This window comes from Scyliorhinus torazame, chromosome 18 (genome assembly GCF_047496885.1).
Source record: "Scyliorhinus torazame isolate Kashiwa2021f chromosome 18, sScyTor2.1, whole genome shotgun sequence".
In the NCBI taxonomy this organism is placed as follows: Eukaryota; Metazoa; Chordata; class Chondrichthyes; order Carcharhiniformes; family Scyliorhinidae; genus Scyliorhinus; species Scyliorhinus torazame.
In genome coordinates, this window is record NC_092724.1 from 141,555,764 (window position 1) to 141,574,610 (window position 18,847).

Genomic DNA, 18,847 nt, shown 5'->3' on the forward strand with positions numbered 1-18,847 from the left:
CAATTGTGGCCTCTAACATACCTGAGGCTCATGGGCATGATACTAATTGGCCATCAAGAGTTAACCCTGAGCAATGTCATCTCCCCACAGTCTCAGAGTCAAGGAATGGGATGAATCCCCAGGGTTCAGGGCTCAAAGCATGGTGGTATGCAGGACCAGACCAGGGGTCTGCAGGGGAGGATCAGGGTCCGGAGGCCGCACCAGCCATGCAGGGGGCATAAAGGTGCCAAAGAAGACTAAGTAAGGGTCTACCAGATTAGGGTTTCCTTCAGATCAAGAGGCAATGGCATTGCTTCTCTGCTGGGACCGCAATGCCTGCCAGTCAGCATCTAGCAGCTCCCGCAAGGTGAGCAGTTGACAGTGGACTATTGGGATGAGGGAGCACATGACCCTCTGTGAGGACTCTCTTGTAAGAACCCCCAGTGGTAGTGAGCTGAAGGGAGGGGAAACCCAGATGGGGGGTTCAGGCGAGTCTAAATGGGCAAAGGCATAGGCCGTGGCCAGTTATGGACTGGCAATGGGAGGACACCTGAGCTGTCATTGTGCAATGGCTGTTGGCGAGCTTCTGGGACCGTCTGTTTCCAGGTCAGGAAGGCCAATGGGTGAGAGGAGATAACGATGGTCAGCAGCTGCAACAGCAACCTGACCTTCTCTCTCATCCATGCAGGATTCCGAGCGATATCTGGATGGAGGCAATGGAACTGGCTACCTTAATAATCATTGCACTGGAGGAGCACAGACACCAGCAGCAATGCGCAGCAGCTCCGATGGAAGATCCTGCAGGACAAGACCAGGGGGCTGCAGGGCAGGATCAGGGTCCGGAGGCCACACCAGCCATGAAGGGGACACGAAGGCGCCGAAGAAGACCAAGGGCCTGAATCGGCTTTCCTTCAGGAAGCTTTCCGACACCATCTGCCGTTGAAGATTCCGCCTCGAGAAGGTGACAAATGGCAATGCCCCCCAACTACTAGTGCCTAACCTCACCCTTCCTAGAGGGCCCCGGCTTACAGGTGGTACTGGTGTTGTAGTATCACCCTGTTCTGCCCACTGTGCATTAGTTGTGCCAGTCTCAGGAAGGGGGGATTCAGATTTGCTGGGCACCCTCCAGATCTTCTAGATGGAAGACCCCAGGTTGTGCACCAGAGGATCCTTCTCTCTCTGGTCTACCCTGGGGCCCTCATGGGATGGAGGAGCAGCTGGACTGAGCTCCAGAAGCCCACAGCCATGGACCTCAAGGACAGAGCCCTGCTTCAGAGTTCTCCTGCCATGGATCTGACCTCATGCTCCACACTTACCACTGCAGACACCATCCTTGCAGGGTTGGTTTGGGTTCCATGCATTGCCGGCACCATCTCCTACGACAGAAGGCTTTGGGTCTTCCATTTGGCCTTGCAGTTGCAGGAGTGTCACTAACACTCCCTCCTTGTATTCCCAACTTTACTTTTGCATCTCAGGCAACTGAGGGAAGAACGTGTCCAGAGGCACGGCACCTGGCTGAAGCACAGCTGAGTCCTGGGATCCAGCAGACCTCCGACTGTACAATCCTTGGGACGTTCCTGCCTCCACTGGACGTGCATCAGTGTGGTGCTCACAAATTGTGATCCCGAGCCTGCCTGTGTCTCCGTGCTGGTGAATGGCGCGTGTGATGGCTGTGACGCTTCATAGTGTCATCCTCCAAAATCTCTTCCGAGGTCGTGTCAAGGGTGGATGGTGGATGATCAGGTGATGTTTCTGCAAGGAAAGGAATGTGATATTCGTACATGGCCATGTCAATGGTCTGAGATAAGCAGAACTCAGTTGAGATTGGTCATTGGATGAACGTACAGTGGCTCCTTCCTTTTCTCTCGCAGGCCCACTTCACTCAGCACAGGCCCACTCCTGCTCCTCCCCTCAAAAATAATCAGGATCTTCAGCTCGGGATCCCACCCACCACCTGTCTTCTCTTGCTCAAGCATATTCTGCACGAACACTATTGGGGTATGTGAGCTCACTGCCTAGCGGGTCAGATGTCAGTGATGCTTGGCATGTGTGGGCACTGCACATAAGCAGGGATGGGTTCTGAAGAGGAGGGGTGTTGGGGGTGTAGAAGCATAGAATTTACAGTGCAGGAGGAGGCCATTCGGCCCATCAAGTCTGCACTGGCCCTTGTAAAGAGCACCTTACCCAGGCCCACACCTCCACCCTATCCACGTAACTCCACCCAACCTTTTTGGACACGAAGGGCAATTTAGCATGACCAATCCACCGAACCTGCACATCTTTGGACTGTGGGAGAAACCGGAGCACCCGGAGGAAACCCACACAGACACGGGGAGAAGATGCAGACTCCGCACAGACAGCGACCAAAGCCTGGAACCGAACCTGGGACCCAGGAGCTTTGAAGCAACTGTGCTAGTGTGCTGCCCTTTGTGAGGAAACGTTTTTTCCCCCCAATTAAGGGGCAATTTTAGAATGGCCAATCCACCTACCCTGCACATCTTTGGGTTGTGAGGCTGAGACCCATGCAGACACGGGGAGAACGTGCAAACTCCACACGGATAGTGAGCCCGGACCAGGATTGAACCGGGGTCCTCGGCACCATGAGGCAGCAGTGCTAACCACTGTGCCAGCATGCCGCCCTGGGTGTAGGAAACTTGTGGGAAGTCAGCTGCTGGGGCCCTGCTAGGTGGGTGGTAAGTGGGATCGAGATGAGATTCCGAGAGGTGACGACAAGACGAAGTGCAGAGAGGATACAGGGAGCACTTACCTTGGCAGAACAGAGTCAGTCGTTCATCTTCTTGTGGCAATGCCCTCTTGTGCACGCTGCTGGCACGGACCTGTGCTGCAACCGTCTCCCAGGTGGGATTCGGCATCTTGTTGGAGGATATATTGTGGCCCATCTCTCCTCCATGGCATCTGGCATACGGGTGAGGGGGCCGCCTCCATGAATTACGCAGGCTTCCTTGATGCCATTCTCTTGGCTTGAATGACAGCAAGCACTTTGGAGCTGTTTAAATGCAACACCCCCTTCATTGAAGTGCTCAGATGACCCCTGGGGCAGACAAATCAGACAATTTGCGCCTCCGGCGTGCCATTTTTCACATGGAGAAATCCCCCCCCCCCCCGTGCCTAAAGATTGTGGTGTGGATCGCGCTGCCCGGTCTGCGAGTCGTAATTAGCACTTTGACCTTTTCTGGGAAAATTCCACCCTAGGAATTCCTCTCGGTAAAGTTGATGTAGTTTACCTTCTACTAGCTGGTTCAAGGTTGGGATTGGTAAAGGCCTGAGCATAAGTTAGCTATCCATCTTCTCGATTAGAAAAGGATGAATTTATGTGGGAAATGTAAATAAGAAAATTAAAGGTGAAAGTAAAATGAAACAAACCAGAGTTAAATATAAATAATTATAGTATTCTCTGATTTAGGTAGCATTTTCTGGACCTTTGTAGAAGTAGAACACTTAGCATCAAAAAGTTACAATCAGTTTTGGAATTGTATTGACAGAAAATTCACACGTTTTGGAATTAAATTAAGAATATAAAGTGTTCCCAGGTTTGTCTGCTCCAATCCTTTGAAATATTATATGGATTGAACAGTAGGAAGAGCAATTACCTGAGACTACTCCAATGGCAAGGTACATTTCTACAATTGCCTGTGCAAACGATGCTGCCACCATTCCCATACTAACGAGCAATCCACCAAGCATCACGACTGGGCGATAGCCAAAGTGGTTACTTAGTATTGTGGAAAGTGGTGCTGTAAAGAAAGAAAAACAATATCAGCACAAATATATATCGTACTGCTTAACTGCAGTTTGGTTAATTATTTAATAGTTCAAGCTCCCAAGCGTTCATTCTATAGAATATAAATCTGGCTTTATATTATATATCTGTTCGCATAAACTGATTAATGTGCAGAAGACTATGTTGCATGACCTGACCAACTATTTGTGTATGGCCCCTTCATGTACTTGGTATTCTCTGTGACAATAGGGTGGTTTGCTACTATTGTAATGGAAGCACCTTTCCTGCACAATTTCATTTGCAAGTTGTTATGTCGCAAATAAGAAAGACCTAACCACAAATGAAAAGTATAAGCCATTAGAAAGGGAATAAGCCACAGGAATAAAATGCTGGAGAATTCAGCATCTCTCACTCACAGGTTTCAAGATTCATAAGGAACTACAGCGAGTAAATTGATGAATGAAAATGGGTGTTGGAGAGAATCCAAGTAACATACAGAAGTGAAAGAGGAGACACAATGGAGAAATGCTCTCCATGGAAGTGTTGTCACTAGGATTTCAATGAAGTACCCTTGAACCGTTGAACTGAAATAACAATCAGCAGTACAAATAGATTAAGTTTTATATTCCCAATTTGGGTTAAGTTTGGAGTACTTTTAAGCTGTATTACACGAAGTTGGTTATCGGTCTTTTACTGGTAGTCGGTAGTTCTCAGAGCAATTTGAAATGAATTACAGGTATTACACGAGACGTGTAACAAGATAACAAAAGCGTATTGCTTTGGGTACAATTAGTGTAATATAAATCACAAATCGTGCTAGTGATAACACCAGTACTATTTGGCAAGGACTTGAGTATCTTCAGTGAATGGTCCAACTGCTAGGAAACCTTGGATCAATAATTATGTAAAAGCAACAATACAGTACAAAAGATGTCTGCAGTGGAAAAGCATGGAGACAGATTAAGTTGTAGATACTTAAGATTTAATGAAGAGGAGAAAGATGATCATTCCAATATAACTAGATTATTTTCCCTAGCAATCCTGGTTATAGTCTATACAAACCGCCCATCTAGTGATTTAAAAAATAGAGCCCAGTGTAAATAAAAATAGAAAAGTCACAACTTAAATATTAAAAAAAGACATGCCTCCATTGCCACTGTATCAGTTGTGGTAGTGAATAAGTAGCTGCTTTACAAGGTAATAAGATCAGAAAAGACATCATCACAATCTTGTGACGGAGACAGACTTACTAATACTGATCTGCACTTCCCTCCCTATTATCAAGTGTAACTTCAGAGCATCTTGATATTTATCTGAAAATTTAAAACTATATAGAGAGTAGACTTTTCTTTAAAAGTAATTGGAGAAAGAGATAGGGACACATTTAGTACAAACAAAACAGTTTAATTGCTGAATTGTCAGTCTTCAATAGAAAGTCTTGGTTAATAGTCCCTCCACCACCGTTAAGACCTATTTCAAGAAAGCTGTGTTCACAGAGAGCAGTGGTGACTGACTTGTCAGCACATCTGTGGAACATAACTTGTTTGCATTCACTTCCAGATAGACTGACAGCTGTGACATTTGAAGCATACTTTAAGAGGCGTGCAGATCTGTCTTGCTTTGAAGATGAGCGATCATTAAGTTTTTCAATGAAATTATTAAAATTAAAAATGGGGCTGAAGTCCTAGAATAATTTCTAGTTCATACATGAGTGCTGGGAGAGCAACATATGCAATAATGAAGTGGTGAATTGAAGATTCCGTTCACCCACTCTGCTGTGTTATCAATCTCATGCCATTTGAGAAGTAGCCAAGTGCTTCCCCACATGGTTTGAACACACGCAACGAAATACCATGCTGTAGCCAATAGTAGTAAGTCTGCAAAGTACAGTGCTATTCATGGTTGTATAACAAGCAACTTTATTTTTATTAGTACATGGTAGTATGAAATGTTCTACTTTTGCTTCATATATTTAAGTGACATTTGTCAAATTAAAAAGTACATGAAACAGTAAAACTGTAAGGATTAAGTGTGTAATCAGATAGGGGAATCTCAACTTGTCTGCCAATTCCTGTAGCATAAAATACTTCCTAGTTGACATATTTTGCAATCTAAAAAATTGTATAACTGTGCTTGTTCAAGACTAGAATGAAAGCAAACTGATGAAAAAGAGATTTCTAGCCTATGTCTTGGCCTGCAAGTGTTCATTCTTGGATCCAGACATTTAGGCATGCCCATTTTTGAGTGCAGGAGGCTCGGAGTGCAACTTAAACGGCCAGGCCCATTGTGCACCAAATGAAGTTCATGAGATTGAAGACTGGACCAGTGCTAGCAGCAACCCCAAGGTAAGTGACATAGGAGGGTTATAAAAAAACTGAAGGAAACAATGGTCAGGGGCGGAGGTTGCAGCAACAAGTGGCGGTGTTGAGCACCCTTGTTTCTCCTACCCATTTGCAACAGCAAACCAATTAACCAGTTGTGACTTGCATTCAAGCCTTTTGCATTTGGCATTAGCGTGCCTAAAACCACATTTACCTTGCGCAATGCAGGAAGCTTAAGAGGCTGTTTTGCACTGGAGAAACAGGTGCTACAAAACCAAAGATGCCGTGTGGCCAAGTTGGATCAGTATTCAAGTGAAAATAATCTATCACTGGCAGAAACAGGTGCTGTGTTTAAAGATGCTGTGTGGCCAAATTATTGGATCGGTATTCAAGTGCAAGTGGTCTGTCACTGGCATCGCTCGCCTTAAAGCATCCCACCCACTTAAAATATTTTGAAACGCTTAGTACTATAGAAAATACCCCATAAATAGTTAGTGTCTACAGTCTTGTGTAAGATCTAGATATTTAAATACCTGCACAGCAATGAATGTTGCTAAACAGTACTGCAGTGCACTGAACTGTTCAGATGTTTAATAATCAACCATTAAGCTGAGTATACAAATATTTCTGTTTCTGATTATCCTAAAAAATTTACATATGCACACACTGCATATCGACTTTTTCCATTACAAATTCCTGGGAGGAATTTCCTCTATGGTCTAATCCCGAAAATACAACCACTCTGTTAATGTATTGTTTCACTTAAATTTCCTGAAAATTGTCCAAAGGTAGAGCTGACTGTAAATAAGCATTAATAATTGGGGCTGCAAAGAATGCACCAGGTATTTCTTCCTCAGGCATTTTACAGCCCACATGCACATTTGGCACAGCAAGTTCAACAACCTAACATTGGGGAATTAAATTTTTTTTTAATTTTTTTTTTTATAAGAGTAACCAATTCATTTTTCCAATTAAGGGGCAATTTAGTGTGGCCAATCCATCTATCCTGCACATTTTTGGGTTGTGGGGGCGAAACCCACGGAAACACGGGGAGAATGTGCAAACTCCTCACGGACAGTGACCCAGAGCTGGGATCGAAACTGGCACCACGGTGCCATGAGGCAGCTGTGCTAACCACTGCACCACCTTTAAATTGGGGAATTTTTAATGTGATTTATACTGATAAGAAAAAAAGCATTTGAGGAAACAGAAAATGCAGCACAGTTCTTTCTCAGTGAGGATAAATGTTCAAAACTGCAATTAATCCTAGAAAATGGCTGTATGCCTGAAAATCTTGTTCAAATTTGAAGAGGATTTCCGAGTAATCGTAATTGTAAGAAACCTTTTTTGCAAAGGTAGAGGAGTCTAGAACTAAAGGGCATAGATTTAAGGTGAGGGGAGAGAGATACAAAAGAGATCAGAGGGGAATTTTCTTCACACAAAGGGTGGTGAGCATCTGGAACAGGCTGCCAGAGGCAGTGGTAGAGCCGGGTACAATTTTGTGTTTTAAAAAGCAGACAACGTGAGCAGGGCGAGTACAGAAGGGTATGGGCCAAATGCGGGCAAGTGGGATTACTTTAGTAAGAGAAACTGGGCGCCATGGACAAGCTGGGACGAAAGGCCTGTTTCCATGCTGTAAACATCTATGACCTGCGTAGAGGGGGATAGATTTAGGCAATATATTTGATATTTGGCTTAATTGTGTGTATGTATTTGTATACAAGGATACAACAAAGTCCAACCAACTACATCCTCTTTTATAAATGAAATCTCCCTTTCTAAATTAGATCCCTACCCATCAAGGTTTTGTTGTACCTCTTGTTTGGTGCCCCCCAGATCTTCAGTCAATGCTACAGAGAAACTCCTATTTTCTGATTAGCTTCACATCTCGGCCTCCTATATTGCTGCAAGTTTTATTATTTAAATACAAGTAAATCATATCAAATGAGGATTATACAAAAGTGAAAGACAGAATACATTTCTCTAAAGTTACCGTTGTGAGCTCTGGTCCAGGTAACACCCACCCTGTAACCCATTTCACCAAGACTTGACCTTAATTCCCCTCAGTTCGATATCATAAGAGTTGTCAATTTAAGAGTTCAATTTTTTCTGAAAACGTTGAGTTTTGAACTCTACTAATCAGCTCACTTGGCTTGTTAGAAAAGATGACTAACTATTTCTTGCACATGGATAGAGGCAAAATTCTAATCCTTTGTTCTAACGTTGCACTGTGAAAGCAAAATGAAAACCTTGGTGGAAAGCAGGAGGATAAATAAAGATGTTTTGAGGGAATAAAAAGTTTGCAGAGCATGTGAGAAGCATAGATTAACCTCTAAATCCATTAGTGGATGGCTGCTTTGTAATAGCCTGGGCATCTATCATTCAATATTCAGATCACAAAATGTGGAAACAATTAAAGTGGGAAAGGGCACTTGATCCTTTTTAATGCTTCCATCCAAAAACTGATCAGTTTGCTTTCATTCATGTCTTTGTATCCTAATGGTTTTCAAAGATTCAGTGGTTGTTGCCTTCATTACTCCTCATGGAAGTCTCTTCTGTGACAAATTTCCAAACATCAGTGTAAATTTACCTTGTACGCGTTTTAACTCGTATCCCTTTGTCCTACTCTCACAATTTAAAGTAATATTCTGGACTTTTCTATTCTCAATATTATCCCAGATGCATCATTTGTAGATGGAAAAACCCAAGTTGCTAAATCATGAATCAGGCCTTTGGCACGAGGGATCAACAGTGTGGCTTTTCTCTGCACTGTATGCATATCTCAATGTGTAGTCTCACCAGAGCATTCTGCAGTTTTGCCATAACTTCCTCTTATTTGTATTGAACGATTTTAGCTACCAGGTTCTGTTGGCGTTGTATTTTGTTCTCCTCATTTGTTAGGTATTTAGTTTAATAAGACTCCTAGGTTTTTCCTAGTTTCATCCTTTCTGCTGTTGTACAAGGAGTAAAGTAAGTAAAGTCACCATAGTCCCAGTTGACCATAGGCTGCTTTCTCCTTTTGAGGGGGAGAGCTGAGTGGTGGTGATTTAACCTGAGGATCACCACACCCCAAGAGAGGGGCACGGTCGAGAAGGCGGGGCCTCAGCCGGTACGGGAATTGAAACCGCGCCGTTGGCCTTGCTCTACATCACAAACCAGCTATCCAGCCAACTGAGCTAAACAAGGAATAAATCTCAGTTAAGTAACCAATGCACAGGTGGTGAGATTTTTTTTAAAAACTCAGTCCATTGTTCCTGACTGCTTTGTGTTCTTGAATACACCTTTCTGATGTTCAGACTCAGCTCTTCAAACTTCCATAAAAGCTTGGTCCTCAATTGCTAGACCAATGCAACAGGATTTTGAAATAATTACAAAGTACTGTTAGCATTCCTTCAGGCCATGAAAGTTTAAAGAGCCAAGGTTGAAGCTTCCAAGCATGAAAACTTTAAAGCACCCCTTCATCACACACCCCACAGCCCTGAATGGTCAAGAAGAGATGGCAGAAAATGGAAACAATAAATATAGATTAAAAGGCAGCAGAAGCTAGTAACAGTTTGGATGGCGCTGGGCAGTGGACCATATCAGGCTGGATAGTAGTAGAGGGGGGCAGTTGGAAAGAGAAGACTAGGCCAGCAAATGAAAGATAAAAGAGGTATAGATTACTTTTGGGTGCACGTGAGACGGTGGCTTGCATTTTTAAAATTACATACAGATAAAGGATGGGGAGGGAGGGCGGGCGGGGGGGGGGGGGGGTGAAATTTAAACTTTCCTTGCTTAAATTTTATGAGTGATGAATGCTAATGAACAAAATTCAACAATAAAAACAATGTATGTGAATCACAACTGCAAGAAGAATCAAGGAGAAATGACAGTCAAGGAATTAAAGAAAAGGAGAATTGAGTGAATGGGGCACACCTTTCAGGAGAACTGGTGGACAAATTGGTATCTTTTTTTAATACTTTTAGAGTATCCACTTATTTTTTCCAATTAAGGAGCAATTTAGCATGGCCAATTCACCTACTCTGCACATATTTTTGGCTTGTGGGGGTGAGATCCATGCAGACACAGGGAGAATGTGCAAACTCCACACGGACAATGACCCAGGACCGGGATCGAACCCGGGCCCTCGGTGCTGTGAGGCAGCATTGCTAACCACTGCGCCACTCTGACAAGTTGATAACTTTAAAAGGAATAATGTAGCAGGGCGCATTTGTGTGTGTCATAAATTGTGTAGTGCTAGAAATACAACTCGCGTTCTAGAAGGCCAAAATGAAGTAAAATTTGATGGATTGAAAAAGGAGAAATGTGCAGCAAGATGGCCAATGAATAGAATTGTCTCTGCAGTGCTGTGTTTTCCAATGTGTGCAGAGTTACATGGGAGGTAGGATCTTAGCCAATTTATTTTGATGGTAGACATGATCAGAAAGACAGAGATTTCTTCACTGAATGCATGGAAACTATTCCTGTTTAAGGAAATGGTGCATCTTCCATAATGTTAATTTGCTACACGATGCAGGTGGCACTCAGTCTTATGGTAAAGAATAGAGAGGACTGTTGAGGAATGAAGCCATTGCTAGAGCCACAGTAGCCCTTGGGAAAGGTCCACAAGTTCAGTTGGAGATGGAGGGCAGGTGAAACAAAGCAGGGTCTGTTTGGGTTGGGGATGATCAAGAATGGTGGCAATCAAGATGATCCCTTAGTTTGGGGTTGGAAGGGGCACTGCTATACCTCCTGGCTCCACATTCAGCAAGATACTTTGTTGTTACAGGGGCACTGGATACTGAGTTCAGCCCACAATGGTGTTGGCTGCCTTAAAGCAGGTGGGGACCTCAATTATTTTTAATGCTCATTTTTTGCATGTTAAAAAAGTCCCGAGCCATGTTTCTGGGGTGGGTAAATAATGTCTCGTAGATTTCCTGCCCTCCCTTTGGGGTCTTTGGGGAAAGCACCTAGATGTGCATGATGCAATTTCTCGATCTTGCATATTTAGGTTCTATTGATTTGTTAGGACTGGGAAGGAAATCAATATAAAGCAACTACGGAAATCGAGCTTTTGAGCATGCAGAATTTTAGATACTGTGGGAATTAATTTCTCAAATAAATTGGAGTAGAAGATTGATGGGCTTCATGAAGTAATGGAAACAAAGGGGCAGCATGGTGGCACAGTGGTTAGCACTGCTGCCTCGTGGCACTGAGGACCTAGGCTCGATCCCAGCCCCGGGCCGCTGTCCGTGTGGAGTTTCTTCCCCGTGCCTGCCTGTGGGGGGTCTCACCCCCACAACCCAAAATTATGTGCAAGGTAGGTGAACAGGCCATGCTAAATTGCCCCTTAAAGAAATGGGGGGGGGGGGGGAGAAACAATGAAGTGATGGAAAATATCACATTGGAATAAGTCACAGAAAAGGTAGTGGTAAAATATGCTATGCAAAGCTATTTTAGTTTTGATGCTGGTAAGATTACTATCACCGTGTTATCTGGTCATCAAACTTGCTCATTTGTGTCTCTATTGTGAAAAAGTAGTTTGAGGAATATTAATTGTATGCCTAATTATATGTGGGGCTGGGATATAAAATCAAATGTCTATGGTGGCATTTGCATGCACAAATAAAGTTGTCTCATTGGTACTAGTTAATAGGTGATATCACTAGATTTTATTGAGTCTAATGTCAGTACCGTGCAGTGAAGCACCACTCCCATAGTGGTAATTTTGGGATAGTGATTGATGGTAGATGACAGAAGCTGATTCCTATTGTGGTCCTGAAAATGGTGTAGTGCAGGATTGTGTTTATGATTCCCACAGTACAAATACACAAGCAGAGGCAATCTACAGAAACACAAGAGTGTTTGAGAGAAACCAGAGAAAGATGGGTACATAATATGGAGGAAAGAAGGAACACAAACACATTCACACGCACACCACTCCTCCAGGCCACTCACGCACGACTCCAAGCAGCCAGTTACAGAGCGGCATTGTTAGAGGTCTGGGAGCAGATTGCCTGTCCACCTTCTCTTCTGGGGTAGAGTGAATGGAACAGTGGACCTAAAGAGGGGAAGGGATGAAAATAACTGAGGTGGAAGAAAATATGAGAGAGAAAAAAATAAAACGTTAGTTGCCATGTCATCAAGCTATCTAGTACAGAAATGGTATACATATTGGTTTTAAATCCGTCTTCATTGGAATGGATAGATTACAGCTTATCAAATGTATGCAGCAAGTGCCTTGGAAACACGGCAGGTGGGTGGAGTTAATGGCCTGCTCATATTCCTATGTCCTGATGCATTGGGTGGGCAGCCCTTTGGTCATATTGAAATAATGGGGAGATGCTTTGGGGTTTCTCGCTCACCCCGACTCCCCCACCCAAAACATAGAGATTTTAATCTTTGTCGTTAAAATAATAGTGGAACAAATTTAACAACCATGCATATCAGTAAAATAGCTTATCCAGAAATGGACCTCATTTTCCAATTGCAAAATCATAGACATGTTTTTTCAATAGATAACAGTTTTGTTTGCCACTCCCCTCTCTCCTTCAACCTCACCACTCCCCTTTCAGGGTCAAAGGCTGTGAATTTCACAGCATAAAACTTCCACCCCAAATTAAATTTTAAAACATGTCGACACTGAAGTAATGATAGAAAATTAATTTTAAAAAGTGTTTAACCAGGAGATTACAAGTGTCCTAAAATCTACAATGGAATGTCAAGTAGAACAATAACTTATCAAGACCTATAGTATTTCTAGAGCAAAGTAAAAAAGGCAGTAACTTAAACTTCAAAACACTAATAGGTCTTGGTCCTTATTATTTGATCCTTCAAATATTCACGATTTTGATTTTATTATGTCATCGATTGCAAGTCGTAGTTTCCTTCCTACTCATTTTTTCTAACATGAAGATCAATCAAAATACTGCCAGGCTTTGTACAGTAACCAAAGAAAGGCCATTCAAAAGCTGTCAGCCGACTTTTGTCTACACCTCGACAAAAAGTATCTTTCTTAATCTGTCTCCACTGGCCTTGGAGGAGAGCACAAACCACAGTATTTTTGTCCTGTTTTGAAATGGGCTGAATTCTCTTAGCTTGATTGGCAGCTTGCTAGCCGCAGTGCTCCATAACAAGAAAACCAAATTGAATGTCAACTTCAACTGATGTTTGCCAGTTTTGGCTAATTCATTGCTGAGGTGATGAATTGGGGAGGAGAAAGAAAATGGGCGAGGCTTTCCAGCATTGCTGAAGTTAGTCTCCTGTCAAGCCAGCCAAAATCACCATAGCACAGATCGAGATTTTCTTGAGCTTCCTTCTGACCTTCCAAGGAGCTAAACAAATTACACTAATTCCATCTGCAAATATCCATCAATTCTTGTCAACAGCATCCATTTTCCTTTAAACCAAAATACTGTTTTTTTCCCCTCCCTCGCCATTATCTTTTGTAACAACTTTTTAATAGAGGTACACTGCTTGTGTAAATCCTCGCTAACCAAGTTGTTCCAAACATTTGCAAATTGTACCCAGTCAGAATTGCTGCAAAATAGAAAATCAAAATTATTTTCATGCAACACTTGTAGGTGTCCTGCTTGCTGTGCTGTCCACCGTTAATAAAATTAAGGATTAGAACTTACAATACACTTAACCCTCACTTCCATTTTATGAATTCAGCTCAGTCAGAATTACTGCATTGAATGTTATACTGTTCTTGATTTTTCCTAGTTTGCATGTGGTTCATTAGGTACTGTACTGGTACACAGAAGTGCTGTTCAATCTTCTCTTTGTCTGGTAGTGTTGATGTTTGTTAACGTTTCACTTTAACTGGATTCAGCAGATTCTTTCGTGACCTAAATCCTTGAGCCGAAGTGGAGTAAGAGAATGTTTAGCAGGCACTAGCTGAAACCTGTTTTGCTGTGGAAAAAAGATTTAAAAGAAAAACACAAAATCTTATGTTTATAAATAATCTTGGCAATGTTAATGTTTAATATTTTTAATATCACTGGACAAAAAAAGAATTTTATGGCATTCTCATACAACATTCCGTTATGACATTTTTAGCTAAGTTAAGCACTACAGCCAACTATCCTGGGAGATAACAAGCATCCCTGACCATGTAACAGATTTGATAATATTTTCCTGTACTAGATAAAATTCAAGCTGCATTTCCCCACAATGTTTTCCACTGGAATCAACAATGTATATCAAAATCTAGCATATCTTATCTCGATATGACTCAGGACTAAGCAAATAAGTTTTTCTTTAATCCCCGGCAACACAGTGTACAATACTTTGGGCGGTACTAGGGCAAAGGTTAAACAAAACGGGTTCATTTTGTTTTGTGGAGAAGGTAAATTGTGCAGTCAATATTTTTCAGCATCATATCTGCTCGGTATCACTATCCGAAAATTAGTTTGGGAATAAAGTGATGGGTCAAAAAAGTGCGGTTTTGAGGAAGTTGAGAAATGTGCAAATATGAGAAAGTACAGAAGATAGCAGATCAGTTAGACTTGTAGGTAACGTCCAAAGATAAAACCAAATGTGAATGTTTGAAGCCTTTTGGTTCTCTTCTACAGTTCTTTCTTATTTAATTACTATGAGCATTCGATTTTCAACTTCGGTACAGTGAGGAATCATAGAAATTTTAGAAATAGGAAAACATTGGGTGGCGTATCATTGTGGTACATATTTTTATTTCTCTATCGTACCAAACTCAGGTCAAAATAGTACTTAATATGGCATGTAATATTAACCTATGTGGCCATTATCTGGGTTTGTTGGCCTGTTGGACTTGCTTCTTGTACTTTTACTGGATCTCTCAAAATAGAAATAGAACTGATTAGATTTTTACGGATTAAGAGAGATAGTGGAATGAAAGCAACGGTAGGAGACCAAGGAAATCAAATGCAGGGGAAGAAAATAAAGAGAAATGGCTTGGAGACAGAGAAACTGGGGCTTTGTTGTTTTATTTTTCTGTTTGGTAACTGGCCTTGGCTAGTAATGTCATTTTCCATCAGTGCTTGGAAAACTTTTTTTTTGTAATTTTGTCTCTGGTGCTATAAATTCACCCAAGATTACGCAATAATGACCAATTGACAAACTTGCACATTGCAGCAATGCATTCCAAGTATGGAGCCAGTCTGGAAGAGAGAGATAATTGTCCATTTTCTTTTTCTCCATCCTACTGAGGAAGTGTGTATTTCTGCTTTTCAAAGTCTCCCAAAACAATCCCGATGCGATAGCAACATCGCAGAAGAAATTGGACTAATCCCAACTCCATGATGCCCAATCAGCAGCAATACTCAAACTTTCTCCTCTTCCGAATTTGTCTTTCAAATATTTAGGCATTCAAATTTTGTAACTTTATTACTGCATCTTCAGATTTTTTCTCTGTTCCACACATTTTCACTATCAGTGTACACAGAGTCAAATAGAATACATGGACAATAAATCTACAAAATCGCCATTAGCATCATCAAAATCAAGGTGAACCTGATGGTTGTGGAAAAGGCTAGACAAAACCGGAGATTAGTAGGACAGACCATAATGTTCCAACAATCTAGAATATGCTACAACCATGATATACAATACAGAAGACAACTTGTCTAACTTTTGCACATAAATTGCAATGTCCCAGGACACAATGCTGTCTGAGAACATAGTGAAATGAAATGAAAATCGCTTATTGTCACAAGTAGGCTTCAAATGAAGTTACTGTGAAAAGCCCCGAGTCGCCACATTCCGGCGCCTGTTCGGGGAGGCTGGTACGGGAGCGCAGAGCAGGACCAAAAAAGGATAGAGCAGGGTACTTTTTAAATGGGAAGAGGTTAAGTACAGTGGATGTCCAAAGAGACCTGGGGGTTCAGGTACATAGATCTTTAAAATGCCATGAACAAGCACAGAAAATAATCAAATACTCTGATGGAATGCCATCCTTTATATCTAGAGGATTGGCGCATAAAGACACAGGATTATGCAGCTATACAAAACCCTGGTTAGACCCCATTTGGAGAACTGGGAGCAGTTCTGGGCACCACACAGTAAGAAGGATATTTTAGCCTTGGAGGGAGTGCAACGTAGGTTTACGAAAATGATACCTGGACTGGGTTAAGTTACGAGGAGAGATTACACAAATTGTGTAATTTTGCTGCAGCTTTATAAAACATTGGTTAGACCACACTTGGAATATTGCGTCCAGTTCTGGTCGCCTCATTATAGGAAGGATGTGGATGCTTTGGAGAGAGTGCAGAGAGGATTTACCAGGACACTGTCTGAACTGGAGGGCATGTCTTATGAAGAAAGGTTGAGGGAGTTAGGGCTTTTCTCACTGGAGCGAAGAAGGAAGAGAGGTGACTTGTTAGAGGTGTACAAGATGATGAGAGGCATGGATAGAGTGGATAGCCAGAGACTTTTCTCCAGGGTGGAAATGGCTGTCATGAGGGGACATAATTTTAAGGTGATTGGGGGAAAATATAGGGGAGATGTCAGAGGTCATGGAATGCACTGCCAGCGGAGGTGATGGAGTCAGAGTCATTAGGGACAGGCACATGGACAGCAGTAAATTGAAGGGGTGTAGGTTAGGTTGATCTTAGATTAGGATAAGTGGTTGGCACAATATCGTGGGCCTTAGGGTTTGTACTGTGCTGTTCTATGTTCTAAATTAAGCCTGTTTTCACTAGAAGTTAGGAGGTTAAGAGGTGATTTGATTGAAGTCTTCAGGATATTCACAGGAAAAGAAAGGGTAGATAAAGATAAACTATTACTACTGGTTGGAGAGTCTCAAACTAAGTCATAGTCTAAAAATTAGGGCCAGACCATTCAGGAGAGATGTTAGGAAGCACTTTTCACGTAAAGGGTGGTAGAGGTTTGGAGCTCTCTCAAACAGCAATGGGAACTAGAACAGTTAATTTTACATCTGAGATAAACAGATTTTTATTTAGCAAAGATATTAAGGAATATGGGCCAACGGCAGGGATATGGAGTTAGGCCACAGATCAGCCATGATCTCATTGAATGGCGGGACAGGCTCAAGGTGCTGAATGGCCTACTCCTGTTCCTATGTAGATGACTCTTAAAAGCCTCCATACTAGAGTTTTGAACTCTAATGTAAAATTGAGGTGTAGCTACAAGTTCCCAGCATTATTACATAGAATATACAGCAAGAAAAACGGACCATTTGGTCCAGCCAGTCCATTTATGCTCCACTCAAGCCTCTTCCCATCCTTCCTCATTGAACTCGCAGGATAATCTCCTATTCTGTTCTTCCGCATATGCTTATCCAACTTCCCCTGAAATGCATGTAAACTAATCGCCTCCACTATTTCCTGTAATAGCGAGTTCCACATTCTCACCCTTCTCCAGGTAAAGTCGTTTCTTGGAATTCTGTATTTGATTTTTGACAACCGTCTTCTATTGATGATCTCGATTTTGCTCTTCATCACCCTCACAAGTGGAAACACTCTCTGCCAACAGTAAAATTGTGAATGGCTTTGGTATTAGATCACCTCTTAGCCCTCTCAATTCAAGAGGAAAGTGACCCAGTCTGTTCATATTTACCCGATTTGTATAATGTTTCAGTTCTCGTATCACCCTTGTAACTTGTTGCACTATATCCTTTTTAATAACATGACGATCAGTACAGTACCGTACTTCAAGTGTGGTATAATCAAGGATATTATGAAAAATAAACAATTAGAATTTTGTAAATGGAGACAGCATAGTACTTTTGCAGGAGAGTTATGGATAGGGAACAATAAAAGTAGGTCATTAACCTTTCATCAGAGTTGGAGGACACAACATTATCCAATTCCATAAGCCTGAAGTGATTCATCCATTCAGTCACAGCTGGTGAATTAACCACTCTGTACACCTTGACATTATGAGCAAAAAAGAAAATGAACCCCAATAACTTCCACAGGTTTATTGGCATGGGGAAGAGTGGTTGGAAGAAAACATACATACTTCCATTAAGGACCTTATTTATATGTCGTAATAAGACCATTATTTGAAATTCTGCCCAACAAATTTGTATTTCCTATTTAATGGCTCAGATGCAACTCATGAGTAGATTTACATTGAGACCAGAACACAACTATTGAGTGCTCTGAAGCATAAACAGTTCCTAAATTTGTAGTTTGGAATGAAAGTCATTACGTTTCTGGCCCATTAATACATTATGTTGGCATATTTGTTCTGCAACCAAATTGAAAGTAACAAATTGTTGTAGCAGCTTCTCTTACTAATGTTATTTTATCTTGAAGCAAAGCTATCTTTGGGCTGATATAAGAGTCCTATGGAAAGGTACAAGATGTCACTTTGTACTTGGTTGGAACATCAGAAATTTACAGAGGTAGAGGAATACCCAGACAAGGTTAAGAGCATCACTTTCCTCAAGGGCATTAAGAACCTTTAATTCAATGCTACCTGGGCAGTAGTTTGAGAATCAAGCTTTTGAAGGAGACATTTAACTTACAGCTGGCCCGCCACTTATCCCCTTTCTGCAACAAGTCCTCAGAATTCTTTGTTCTACCTTTGAACCTATGTCTTTACATTTCTTCCTGTCTTCCCTGAGCTCATATAGTCCATGAGACCCTACAACAGCTTCGGTGTTGCTAGTCCACCTAACTTTTCTGGCCTTCGTGATAGCTAACATTGTAAATGGCTCCCTCTCCTCAGATACTGTCTCACACTTTAAAACAGCGGCGTCACCCCTTCCCCCCGCCAAAATACCATCAATCCTATCTTTGCAAACTATTTCAGACTCTACTGAAAGTTGAGACTTTCAGAAATGTGTGCCCGTCTTGCCTGCGACTCCATTATTGAATCT

The 18,847-nt window shown here is 42.0% G+C and overlaps 2 protein-coding genes across 7 annotated transcripts in view; one reads left to right on the forward strand and one right to left on the reverse strand.

The window, feature by feature from the left end:
• The window catches only part of LOC140395569 (archaemetzincin-2), a 213,487-nt gene that overhangs the window by 123,938 nt on the left and 70,702 nt on the right, over positions 1 to 18,847 (forward strand). The gene's annotated exons all lie outside the window — the stretch shown is intronic.
• Positions 1 to 18,847, reverse strand: part of LOC140395567 (monocarboxylate transporter 7-like) — a 69,650-nt gene that overhangs the window by 38,414 nt on the left and 12,389 nt on the right. For 2 of the 4 annotated variants that reach the window (XM_072483503.1, XM_072483502.1), the window contains exon 4: positions 3,591 to 3,734. In XM_072483503.1, coding sequence (XP_072339604.1) covers positions 3,591 to 3,734 — 144 coding nt within the window. Of the gene's footprint in view, positions 1 to 3,590; positions 3,735 to 11,979; positions 12,109 to 13,658; positions 13,936 to 18,847 lie in introns of all 4 variants that reach the window. The other 2 variants (XM_072483504.1, XM_072483506.1) reach the window with 2 other exon arrangements.